Here is an 11,378-nt window from a genome sequence, read left to right on the forward strand (position 1 = left end):
GGCTACTCCGTGTATCCGTGTCTGCCACCATGAACGCCGGGTACTCCGGGATCGGAATCGAATGGATCCTTCAAAAGCTCCGGTCCTACGCCGAGCCGACTTAGGCCGATGTTGGCCGTGCTTCGGCTGAACGTGTTGCACAAGAGTGCCGATGACATTTCATCTGTTGCATAACTCTGGATAACTCAGAGCACTCTTCACGCTGACGACACCTTGATGAACGGGTGACAGAGATGAATTGACCTCCCTTTATTACTTATCATGTAATCGCCATCTATCATTTCGTAGGCGTTGACGGTGCAGTAGACTCACGGCCCGTCCCTGGCCGCTGCTGGCTCATTTCAATCATTCCAGACTCACTCCTCGCATGATACCGCTGCTCTTCCATATGCAGATCATACAGCCCTCCTTCCTTGGACAACAGCGTATCCCGATATATCCATAATGACTTGTACCGTGGTTCACCAGTGGAACCCTTCTCACTGGGTTCAGTCATCGTGCGATCCCGAATCGCCATCGTCCTCATCACCTGCGCCATCTCCACCGCCCCGCCATCAGGCACCACCACCCGGTTAGCCACCAATGCAGCCGCAATGCCGAGAATGAGCTGGAGAGTCGCTGTGAGGATCAATATCATGTTGATCAGCCCCCAGTGCGAGACATTGAGCTTCGTGCCCTTCATGGGCATGGTCCCCTCGATAACAAGATCTGTGTTGCTGTCGGCGGTGATTGCGACCACCCCGATGGCAAACCGCGACAACATTGCCTCCATGTCCGCAGTAGTTCCGTTCATAGGCGTGCCGAACACCGACTCGGAAGGATACATTTGGTACTGAAAGTTGGTGTCGTTGACAAAAGACGAAGCGGCGTATCCCTGGAGTGCGATACTGGCCGAGGCGAGAGATGTGAGGTTGGAACCGATTTGGTGCTCGGCACGTGTAGCATTCGCGACTTGACCGATAGTGACATTGCAACTGTAGTACCAAGGTGAGGTATCTGATGCCTCGAATGCCATGACCATGGAGCAACCCTCGCCGCAGTCGAACTGGCTGTAGGTCATGAAAGTCGTCTGATCGGTTCCGCCTCGATTCGGGATGAAGATATCCCATGACTGGTTGTTTTCGAGCGCTACCGTTACGTTTGTAGATGTGCCGTTGCCGCCGCCGATTACGGGCCAAGCTGTGCATTTGGTCGTGGCGTTGACGCTTCGGTCTGTTGCGACGGTGACTGGGTTGGCGTCAGGATCCTTGATAGACGCGGTGGAGGTTTCGTAGAAGACGTATTTGCAAAGCGTATCTGTACAGAACATGAGGGGATCGCTTGGGACGTGGATCGCCCTGGCCGGCGGGGCTGCTGATATATCCGCCGTGTTGTAAGCTAGAGAAATTGTTCCATAACTTCAAGATTGTTAGGTGCTACGTCACCGGTATGAGGGATGTTAGAACAGTGGAAGGGACTGACCTGTTTGCTGTGTACTGCAAAGCACCTAGGGCTTGGGTCTTGGACTTGACGACCCGTTCCGTTTCGATAGATGCCATGTTGGCTATAGAGACGTTGCCTGGGACTAGTAGAGCTCGCTTGTCGGCTGTATCTGTTGAGTAGCAGAGACCAATGGCTGCGAGACCTATTTGAGAGCCCTGCACAGCCTGGTCAGCAAAGTCACCACATCAGGCGCCTGGTACTCTCTTACAATGGTCAAGATGAGCCATCCAACAGCAGCAAGATGAATCGACCATCGTTTTGACCTCGCTGCCAACGCAATAGTGTGCTTCAGATTGTCGGCTTGCAATATCAGTTCCACCTTCCTCTTCGACCTGTATCGACGGCTCAAGATCCACCATCTCAGCTCGGCCACCATGTGGTTAAGACTGCTCGCCACCGCGAGACCCAGCGCAATCGAGAGACCGGTGATGAGAGCGTTATACTGTCGCTTCGTAGTTTGTGTCATAACCGTCTTGTTTGAATATGCCCATATGACGACGTAGATCGAGATGATGATGACCATCGTGATTGCCCATCGTGAGAGAACTTTCATAAGCACCTTCATCTTTGACTGTCGGCTTGCAGGCAGGCCGCGAAAGTGACCGTTGTCGGCATCGTTGCGGAGAATCGAGGCGTTTTCTAATTCATCTTGGGCTGACAGAGTCGGCAACGCTGGATTGCCTTGAGGTTAGTAACGGATCTCCAAATGGCACTCCAATGTTGGACGACATACTCTGTGCCCTTCTGAAGGGATAAGGCATTGTAAGAGCCGTTTGGAGACCTGGCCTACGAATTGTTGAGGCAGTCTTCACGTGCACGTGAGAGTCAATGCCTACGAAGGCATCTGCGGTAGTTGACAATAACCACAAGACACCTCGAACAGAGAAATGCAAGGTTAATGTCGAAGGACACACCGCAGGGAGTGACATCTTTAAAGCTCTCCGGGTGAATGTGGGTACAACCCCAAGATGGAGACCAAGTCCAGCCCACTTAGTCTGACTTCTAAATTCCTGAACGTCAAACAACAGGCCTGTTGCCGGCCGGTTGCACCGAGGGGGCCATGTCGTCGGTCGATATCGCGCCCCCACTGGACACGCCGAGGCGTCTCCAAGAGGCCGTGGTATTCAAGGGAAATTTTGTACACGCAAACTGAGACACGCAAGATCTTGATGGGCTGTATAAGACCCCAAGAACTGGCCACTCTCAAAGCATATTTCCACAACAACAGATGCTGTCCAAGAAGTGCAGGCCTGAGAATTGAGTAATGTAAGAGCGCTTCCGGCGACAATGCGCCAAAAATATCAAGCACTCGGTAGAATTTGTAACAGTGTTCCACCACAGCCGCGATTGACGATTCATGCGCTTCAGGGGTTCCAGGGCGAAGAGTCAGACCGGCAACCCTGCCATCTCGAAAACGGACAGCCCGAGATGACATCTCTGCTCTTCTGGGAGATCCAGGAGGCGAGAAACAAGGGACTTTTCGCAAGGATCTAACTGCCTGATGGGGCTTAAGCTGAGGTCTTGATCCTAGCGATTGTCCGATGAGTCTAAAGTCTAAACTCTCCTGAAGCCTGAGGGAGATCCGCTATCAGTAGGCACCGTTGGCCCCAGAAATAATTTTCAGCACGCAAGTCTGAGTTCCTAGCACTGAGAATGCTCCAAGTTTTCCTAATCTTAACCAACCCTCGAACATTCCTCTGAACATGGGACAACGGCAGATGCGTTCCAACGCCAGTGATGTGTCTTGCTGTTCCTGAAAATTTCTCCTTCAGCCGCTGAATAGAAAAGGCTAAATTGCCGCCCGGGATCCACCAACTCCCAGTTGAACGTGAGCGACGCGGGCACTGCAGCAACCAAGAGAAGCCGTACCAACAAAGGCCACCCACTGGAACACCACCAAAACAATTAGCCCTAGGCGCGGTGGCAGGCCTTGACAGATTAACAAGGTATCTTTTGCCGCTATGCTAATGCCCCGTTCGGACGAGAGAGCCGAATGGCTGGGCCGTATCGAGGCGGGTGTCTCGCAGCCCGCGCGCGCCGCTGCCAGGGCCAACCTTGTCCAGAGCTTGCCCCACGGGACCGGCATATGGTAATCATTAATCAATCAGTTCTGTGGTGTCCTGATAGATGCTCTACCTTCATTCTTGCAAATGAGATGGGGACTGTATGTCAGCAACTGCGGAGCGTTGCTCTTTCCGTATTTGTATTCATGGTTCGGAGACTTTAAAGCCCGCGGTCCGTTCCTTAGCAAGGGGCTATATCGAAGCATGAGTTTGGTTGGCGATATTGACTGAACTCTCACGCATCTGCGCATGCTTCAATCGAGATGCAACCGCGAGAGGGGTTGTAAATAGGGTAGATTGCATATCGTCTTGTCCTCGCAGATAGACTTGACCTGAATCAATGCACGTCACAACTCCAATCGGAGGATGAGCACATGAGATTTAGTCATGTGAAGATTTCATTTTGGAAGCGGGGTCAGCTTCTCTCAACCTCGTTGACCTGGACAAGAAACGAGTACGCTTCACCAGATCTTGTAGAACATGAATGTGAACTCTCAATTTTCGTCGTATCATCTAACAACGAAACCTTCACCTAATTCTAACTCGAAGATGTCTACGGAAATGGTCGTTCTATGCTCTGTTTGCACACAAGTATTTCAGCCAACGTCAGGCGACTCTACTTCCAATCGTTGCATCACGCCACAAGACCAAACTTTTGACAGTTTCCGGAAGGCAGCGTCGGGCGACTGCTTCATCTGCTCAAAATTGTGGAATTTGAGTGAACTGCAAAGGAAAGGATGGGAGACCTTGAGTACCCAATCATGGCGGCCATTGTCATTCAAAGTCGACAGGGACTATTATAAGGGCAAACTCGACCAGATCAGGGTGAATATCATCTATCGAGATCCTACCTCGATTCACAGCGACCGTATCACAAATTTCCAAATCAAGATGATCACTTCGTCAGGTATGTTTTGCAACAGAAGGGCATATCTCTTCATCTGTCAAAGTCAAAGACAAAGCCTTGGCTGACAGCATCAATAGAGAGTGAATACGAAGATCTTTTCTTGTTTGATAAGATCGAAGGAAGCACCGGCTCAGCAAGAACTCTTGAACTTGCTCATTCTTGGTTTCAAGCGTGTTCTCTTGGCCATGATCAATGCAAGCGCCTGCCTACTTCAGTCCTCCATTGGCTGCCAACCCGCCTTGTCGATATTGGTTCCAAGGGGGAGACAACCTGGAAACTAGTCATCACGTCAGATGATCTAGATCCGAGCTACTGTCAGTTTTCCCCTCGGTATTTGACATTGAGCTACCGGTGGGGCATTGAGCCTCAAAAGTTGCTTTTGTCAACCCACAATTTGGAACTACTCTGTCGGGGGAGTCCCATTGTGGAACTACCACGGACTTTTCAAGATTTGGTTGTAGTCGCACATCATCTCGGTATTCGGTATCTTTGGATAGACAGTCTATGCATCATTCAAAATTGCCGGAGTGACTGGGAAAAGGAAGCGCTCACGATGAGGGATGTGTATGCTAATGCAGCTTGCAATATCGCAGCCTCTGCTTCGAGCAGCCCCTCCGGTGGATTATTTCGATCTCGTTTAGCAAGGGACATTCGGCCAGGTATCGTCACGTCAAAGCTTGCTCCTCAAGAGTCAAGGAAATTTTACATGTTTGATAAAGGATACTGGGACCGCCACCTTCAGGATGGTGCTCTGCACAGCAGGGGATGGGTGTTCCAGGAGCGTTTCTTGTCACCACGGCAGATTTACTTTACAAAAAGTCAAGTGATGTGGGAGTGCTTGGAGGAACACAGGTGTGAGGGGTTTCCTCGAGGAGTTCCACTTCATAAATCCTCGAAGAGCATCAAGCGCCTCCTTTCGTCGCAAGAAAAGGATGATAAGCTCAAGACCAATGGCTTGATGTCCTTTGATGCCTTGGATCTTTGGATCGATATCGTCACTACCTACTCGCAATGCCAATCCACGGTAATAGAGGATAAGCTTTACGCCCTTGGGGGGATTGCCAAGCTCTTTCGGCAGGTCACAGGTGATACTTATCTTGCCGGCTTGTGGCGCTCACGTCTTCTATACCAGCTAGATTGGTATGCATGGATGCCAAAGTCGAGGATCACGAGTAAATACAGAGCTCCGTCTTGGTCTTGGGCATCTATTGATGGGCCAGTACAGCCAACATCGCCTGGCCATGGGAATCACTTTCTAGCTGAGGTTATCGACGCAAGTGTAACAACGACAAATGAGGGAGAAGACATGGTCAATATAACCGGTGGTAGCATAACGCTACGAGCGAAGGTGTACTCTACTACCTTCAAGCGGACATCTTCATCTACAGGGAATGGGTGTATTCATTTTGTCCCTACAGACAAAATGTTTCCTCCATTCACGACGTGGCCTTACTTTGACGCTGTCGAAGACAGTCTGAATAAAACCGGCGAGACGTCACTTCTACCCCTAAGAAATCAGGAAATTACATGGAGGGATCTTGAAAGAGGCCGTTCTGATAAAGCGAATGACGTTACTTGTCTCATTCTCAAGAAATCTGGCGATCTCGGAAACTCGTATCGCAGGATCGGGTGGTTGAAACTTAGAGGAGAGAGAGGCTATGATAAAAAAAGCCAAGATGTCATACACGCTATCTTGTCAGCCCACGAGAGTGACCAAGGATTGACCCAAATCACTATGATTTAAAGGTTGAATTGAAAGTAGAGATGTTCGGGGCCTTCTGCAATAATGCCTTCTGGATGAAACTTTCAATAGGATCAACGGGGACATGTAATAATCTGTTAACCATCACGAAACATCTTGCTGACCACTCTCCACCTCAAGCCATTTTGCTGAAAGCTGAAACCTATCTTTCTAAGAACATCGAATACAATGTATTTTCCTCAGATAAGGTCAACGACCCCAAGGTCACTATAGATGTACTGCTGCCATTTTGAAACATACCACCCTGGGATCGCAACCACCATCCATTTACTTGTCCATTCATTTGAAGCCTGTTTCAGCCGCAGGGATAGATGTCCTCTTCGGCACTTAGAAGTTGTCTGTATGATCTTGGTATTCTGTATTATCGCGGGAGCCTTATTTCTGTTGGCAGAGTCTGGTTCCACTGCTGACTTCCTGCTATCATGGATTCCGTTGCAGCCAACCAAGTGTTCCGTGCTCTCCGAATATCAATACTGCATCAAAAGCATTCGTGATCAGGCCTGTTATGGAGACACCATTCAGCAAATATCTTTAAACTAAATTTATATAGTCTCGTGCTCAGAGAATACTGCGTTCAACCTTCCATTGCACCTGTGACACAATGACTCAGGATTATCTGTAGCCCATGTGACAAGAAGTCTAGGGCTGTAACAATTTGAACGCCTAGGCAAGATACTATATCTACTTTCAGCTTTGCCCTGACAAAGAAAACACAAGTTTCAACCAGTGGATGCCTGAGAAACGCCATGGCTAGCTTCGGTAACTACTTTAAGCAAGACACCAATACTTGGTACATGTAGCAACATAAGCTAGATATCGAGGCCGCGTTCGATAAACCCCAGATCGTATGGGCAACATTTCTGCCTCGTGGGCCACTGGTTGATTGCCTTCAAGTCAGTACTGAGTAAATGCTGTGAGTTGAGTGGTTCTTGACCGAACATACTTACTTTCAACGCAAAATTCAGGCTCCCACCCTGCGTCTTACACCTACTTGACAGCATACTTACTTAATATGTAACCAGGATACAACGGCGTCTGGTTGTAACTACCATGACGAGTAAAATTGCGAGCAGATAAAGTCATGTGTCAATTTGCCATTTTTCTTCTGGCATACCACTCATTCTGTGGAGCCAAAGAGTGCCGCACAGTCACCGACACTGGAGCCTCACGTGCCTCTGTCACAACACGAAACCAATCTCACGACTATGACCAACTACTGGCTTTGCTCTACCCCTGATTTATCGGAAACAAGCAGTGATCTGCCGGCCTAGACCGCGGGAAGAAAGAGATCAGAGTTTCTTAGTCATTGAAAGTCCCCCGGTTGAGAGCAAATAAGCTTACTGCCAAGCAGATTTGACCGCCGTTGCGAGCTAGCGCTCCGACATGGAGTTCCGGGAAGAATGACTCGGCCTAGAGACAAGTCACGAATCGCCGTTCCATGGCCCGTTAGTTGATCGAAGCTTCCTTGGGACACCCTCCAGACAAGAACTTACTCCGGATTGGATATTCGGCATCTTGGCCATTGCAGAGCGTTCACTCTTGATACCGGGATTTGGCAACTCAGCAAGGGACACATGTTTCTCCAGCCTGCCATCGACCCGAGGCCAAAGTCGACCGACCACCCCCACCTTGTTTACTCTATCGGCGATCGAATCGGTTCTTCCCCTCCTCCTCCTCAACTTCCGACTGATAAATCACCCGATGATCAATCATTCCAATTCCTCTTCCTCGCATTCCGTGACAGATGGTTGGGCTGAGCACACCGGCGGGCTGGGAACGGCCCCGGATAGTGACGGAATGGAGACCAACAACAGTAACTGCCAACTGATCAGCCGACATATCTACGTCGGGAAAACTGTCGTCAGTCATGCAGTCCGATCAGCAAATTCTAGTCCTTTCGTCACAGATCTAAGCTTCTGGGGTATTTGAGCGCAACCCACAACTCGGATTTTCCTGTTCGGGACCATTGTGTACCGAACCCCTAGTGAGCTTATCCGCCAGCCGTTCCGGGCTATCCTGTGTCGTGGCACTGCATCGACTGCAGCACAATAGACAAACGTCCGAACTGTCAAAAGGGCAACCCTTGAATCTGAAGTGTTGACAGTGGTCTGAGACGAAGCGTGTGACAGGACCTCCTCTGTGCACAGGGACACGGCCCCGAGAACTGAAGGGGGGCACGACAAGGAATCGCTATCGCGTTCTGTCTCTCGTTGCCATTGGGTGCACACACGAATTTCTGGCGATCTTAGTGATTGTCTTAATGGATCGTTGAGATCATGTCTGCCTCGGAGTGATCTATACCACATGCCCGACGTCTACCCTGCTGAACAGAGATGTGGAAATAATGACATACACGGCGATTTCCGCGCCGATTAGTTGCTTGAAGTTGCTCGTATTCGTTGCCAATGAGAAATGGCCTAAGTAGTTGCGAAAGATTTCCCAATCGGGCCGGAGATTTCCCCCTCTGGCGTCGAGAGGTCGGAAGGCCATTCTGTGCTCGGTAAGGGGCTCATCGTCTGATGTTCTCCAACACTTCATACTAGCGTCATCGGCTGGTATACGAGACCTCCCGTTCTTATCTGAAGAAGCCGAGAAGAAGAAGGTACGGTCATTAAAGATGCTTGACAGCGGAGCTCACATGTGGTAGCTATTGTCATGACGCGATCAGCTTAGATTAGGATTGAGGAGTGCAGACATGACGGGTAAGTCGTTTCCTGACTTGGCAAACTGTTAAGCAACACCGTTAGCCCCCAAAAAAGGCCGCTGTTGAACGCGATCTTATTGTAACTTAAGTGCTACACTGACTCAACGTAGGAGATGTGAGGTTGTGTGATGTGCTACCTTAACCTTGATACTGTTTTCTTGTTGGGCCGTATAGAAGTAGGCAGTCAAGTCAAATTCATGAAGTGTTAACTTGTATAAACGCTTGGAAGTGAAATTGCTAGTCTATGCTGTATTATTTGAACGCCAAAAACGCCTTGGCTTGGGATATTTTCCAGATCTTCTACACGACGCTTGCCAACATGCCACTCCGTTTGTAATATTACAATCCTACAGGTTACACCCTCTCATTTATTGACTTGGATCAATCCAGGACCTGCCAGAGTCGCCTTCGGAATGTCGTCGGGATTGGTGAACTTGCCCTCGTACGTAAGTGCAGCGATCGACAGACCGAACATGCTGTTCTTATCAAAGGGGAATTCGGCTTGGAAGGCAATCCTCGCGCCGTCCCACTGTGGGTTGGAAACAGGCACACTCAGAGGAACGTTGAGTCCGCTAAGGTAGGTGACGAACAAAGGTGCTTTGTCCTTGCCGAGGAAGCGGCCGGCTGTGACGATTTCCCGCAAGTCGACTTCGAAGTTGAGCATCTGGTTCTTGGCCTCAATTTCTCCTCCTGCCATTTGCATAACATTCAACGGAGCAAAGAGGGGAATGTCGATCTGGTTCATCTTGAACGGGCAAGAGTCCTTGACAACAAAAGATTGCAGCGCAGAGAAGGCAAATGGCGCGATAGAAGTCGTGAGGAAAGGCTGCGACGACGGCGGGCGCGAGAGAATGCTGCGATAGAATCCATTCTGCTCACCCTCTTGGCCGATTACGGCACTAACGGCTCGGACGGGACCCGCGTCGCCGTTCTTTGCCAAAAGCTGGTTCGCATCTTGCAGAGTGCCGAGAACAACAGAGGTAAAGGTTTCGGCGAGGGCCACGGCCGATTTCAGGTCGTTCGTCGGGAACTGATACTTGCAAGGCGGCGGTGAAAAAGCCTTGAAGTGGTCCAAGACACCTTTAGCGTCGAGCGCATGGAGCTTTTCTTGCTGTCATAGCTGTCAGTGCCAGATTCACGAATCCCGATGACAACTCTCTTTATGCTTCTTCGCTGACCGAAGGTGAGAGAAACTTACAGCAACGACAACCTTCAGCGCGTCGACCATCTTATCTTTCTCGGTCGTTTCCCAGCCAGGTCCTCCATTGGTGACGTTTTCCAGCATGGATGAGAAGAAGGCGACCTCGAATTGTTCGTTGAACTGAATGAGTTGAAAAGCCGTCAAACTGCTTGGTTCCAACTTGGGCGGCGGCGCAGAGTTGGGAAGCGATCCTCGCGCTTCTTCCTCCACGACTTTGATCTGCTCCGGGCTGATCGGGAGTTCGGCACTGAAGGCCCGGCGTTCGAGTGGGGCCGATGCCGAGAGGCCGGCGAGCATCACCGCGGCGGCCGCGAGAGTCGTGGAGAGCTGCATGGTGACGAGTCCTTTTTGCGTACCACCAAGTTCAAAGTTGTACAGAGAAATATCCTTCAGAGTGGGAAAAGGCGTGTTGAATATTCAATAATTTACACGAAGAAAAAGAGGTGAACGATAGACAGGGGAAGCGAATTAAAGTAGGCGGGTCAAAACAAAACAGATCAACTTGGCATGAGATACAGAAATTACAGTGACATGGTTGGGGCGACCGGGACGAACTATTATACTCTCGAGGAGTTTGTTTCGATACATAATCTTGAAACCTGTTTGTTGCTTGGCGCACGTGGACCTGCAACTCTCTTGGGTGGGCAAAGGAGACGAGGACCGCACATACTCTTCCACGACGTAGGTGCATACATCACGACACACCAACCACACACTTACACACAGGCACATCAGATTTCTTGGAGGGGGATACCCAAGCGCTCCTACGGAAAGATCCTGGGCCGACAGAAATGGGCCACACCAAGGCACCTACGGCACCAAAGGTGGGAAACCACAGGTAGGGCTGGTTTCGGAACGAAGTTGCACCGCTCAACTTGCTCAAACTGGCATGTTACAGGGGGGTAGCTGGATGACGTCTCTGGGAACAGACAGACTGTTGGGTCTTCGATTTCGAAGGATCGTCTACCAAGACAGGGAATCAACAGGGACGATGCCAGCTCCTAGGCGAGCCTTCAACGCCTTGTCACCCAAGCCGAACCCTCAAACAAGACTTCATTCTTCTCTCTCACCTGTCTCTCGCAATCTCTCACTTGTCTTTTCCCCGCGGTCCACCACCAGTCAGTGGCCTTCACTCTTGATTGAACGAACCTGACACGTGCTCAAGCTTTTCTCTTCTGGGCGCTGTATTCGAATTTCGCCGTCCCCGTCGGAAACGTCTCCATACGTCAAACGCTGTCTCCCTCCAAGCCTCTCAATGT

The 11,378-nt window shown here is 50.2% G+C and overlaps 3 protein-coding genes across 3 annotated transcripts; 1 reads left to right on the forward strand and 2 right to left on the reverse strand.

Moving 5' to 3' along the window:
* Positions 1-201: 201 nt before the first annotated feature.
* On the reverse strand, positions 202-2,713 carry BDP55DRAFT_678322 (uncharacterized protein). The gene is made up of 4 exons (XM_060575982.1): positions 2,216-2,713; positions 1,691-2,154; positions 1,462-1,637; positions 202-1,397 (listed from the first exon to the last, which is right to left on the reverse strand). The coding sequence occupies exons 1-4, from the start codon at positions 2,409-2,411 to the stop codon at positions 278-280; spliced, it is 1,956 nt and encodes a 651-aa protein (XP_060424694.1). The 5' UTR covers positions 2,412-2,713; the 3' UTR covers positions 202-277.
* Positions 2,714-3,867: 1,154 nt separating this feature from the next.
* BDP55DRAFT_330194 (heterokaryon incompatibility protein-domain-containing protein) lies at positions 3,868-6,276 on the forward strand. The gene is made up of 2 exons (XM_060566839.1): positions 3,868-4,452; positions 4,530-6,276. The coding sequence occupies exons 1-2, from the start codon at positions 4,026-4,028 to the stop codon at positions 6,194-6,196; spliced, it is 2,094 nt and encodes a 697-aa protein (XP_060424695.1). The 5' UTR covers positions 3,868-4,025; the 3' UTR covers positions 6,197-6,276.
* A 3,006-nt stretch (positions 6,277-9,282) lies between these two features.
* Positions 9,283-10,416, reverse strand: BDP55DRAFT_562178 (late sexual development protein; the record flags this gene model as incomplete). The annotated part of the gene is made up of 2 exons (XM_060570136.1): positions 9,283-10,029; positions 10,117-10,416. 2 exons carry the CDS (start codon positions 10,414-10,416, stop codon positions 9,283-9,285), a joined length of 1,047 nt encoding a protein of 348 aa, XP_060424696.1.
* Positions 10,417-11,378: the final 962 nt, after the last annotated feature.

The sequence above is a fragment of the Colletotrichum godetiae genome, assembly GCF_030913485.1.
Source record: "Colletotrichum godetiae strain CBS 193.32 chromosome Unknown BDP55scaffold_55, whole genome shotgun sequence".
Classification (NCBI taxonomy): Eukaryota; Fungi; Ascomycota; class Sordariomycetes; order Glomerellales; family Glomerellaceae; genus Colletotrichum; species Colletotrichum godetiae.

Coding starts and splice junctions, on each gene's coding strand:
- BDP55DRAFT_678322 (XM_060575982.1), bottom strand. CDS start 2,411: ATGTCACTCCCTGCGGTGTGTCCTTCGACATTAACCTTGCATTTCTCT. Junction 2,155..2,215: donor TCCCTTCAGAAGGGCACAGA/GTATGTCGTCCA, acceptor AAGGCAATCCAG/CGTTGCCGACTCTGTCAGCC. Junction 1,638..1,690: donor GATGGCTCATCTTGACCATT/GTAAGAGAGTAC, acceptor CAGGCTGTGCAG/GGCTCTCAAATAGGTCTCGC.
- BDP55DRAFT_330194 (XM_060566839.1), top strand. CDS start 4,026: ATGAATGTGAACTCTCAATTTTCGTCGTATCATCTAACAACGAAACCT. Junction 4,453..4,529: donor CAAGATGATCACTTCGTCAG/GTATGTTTTGCA, acceptor CAGCATCAATAG/AGAGTGAATACGAAGATCTT.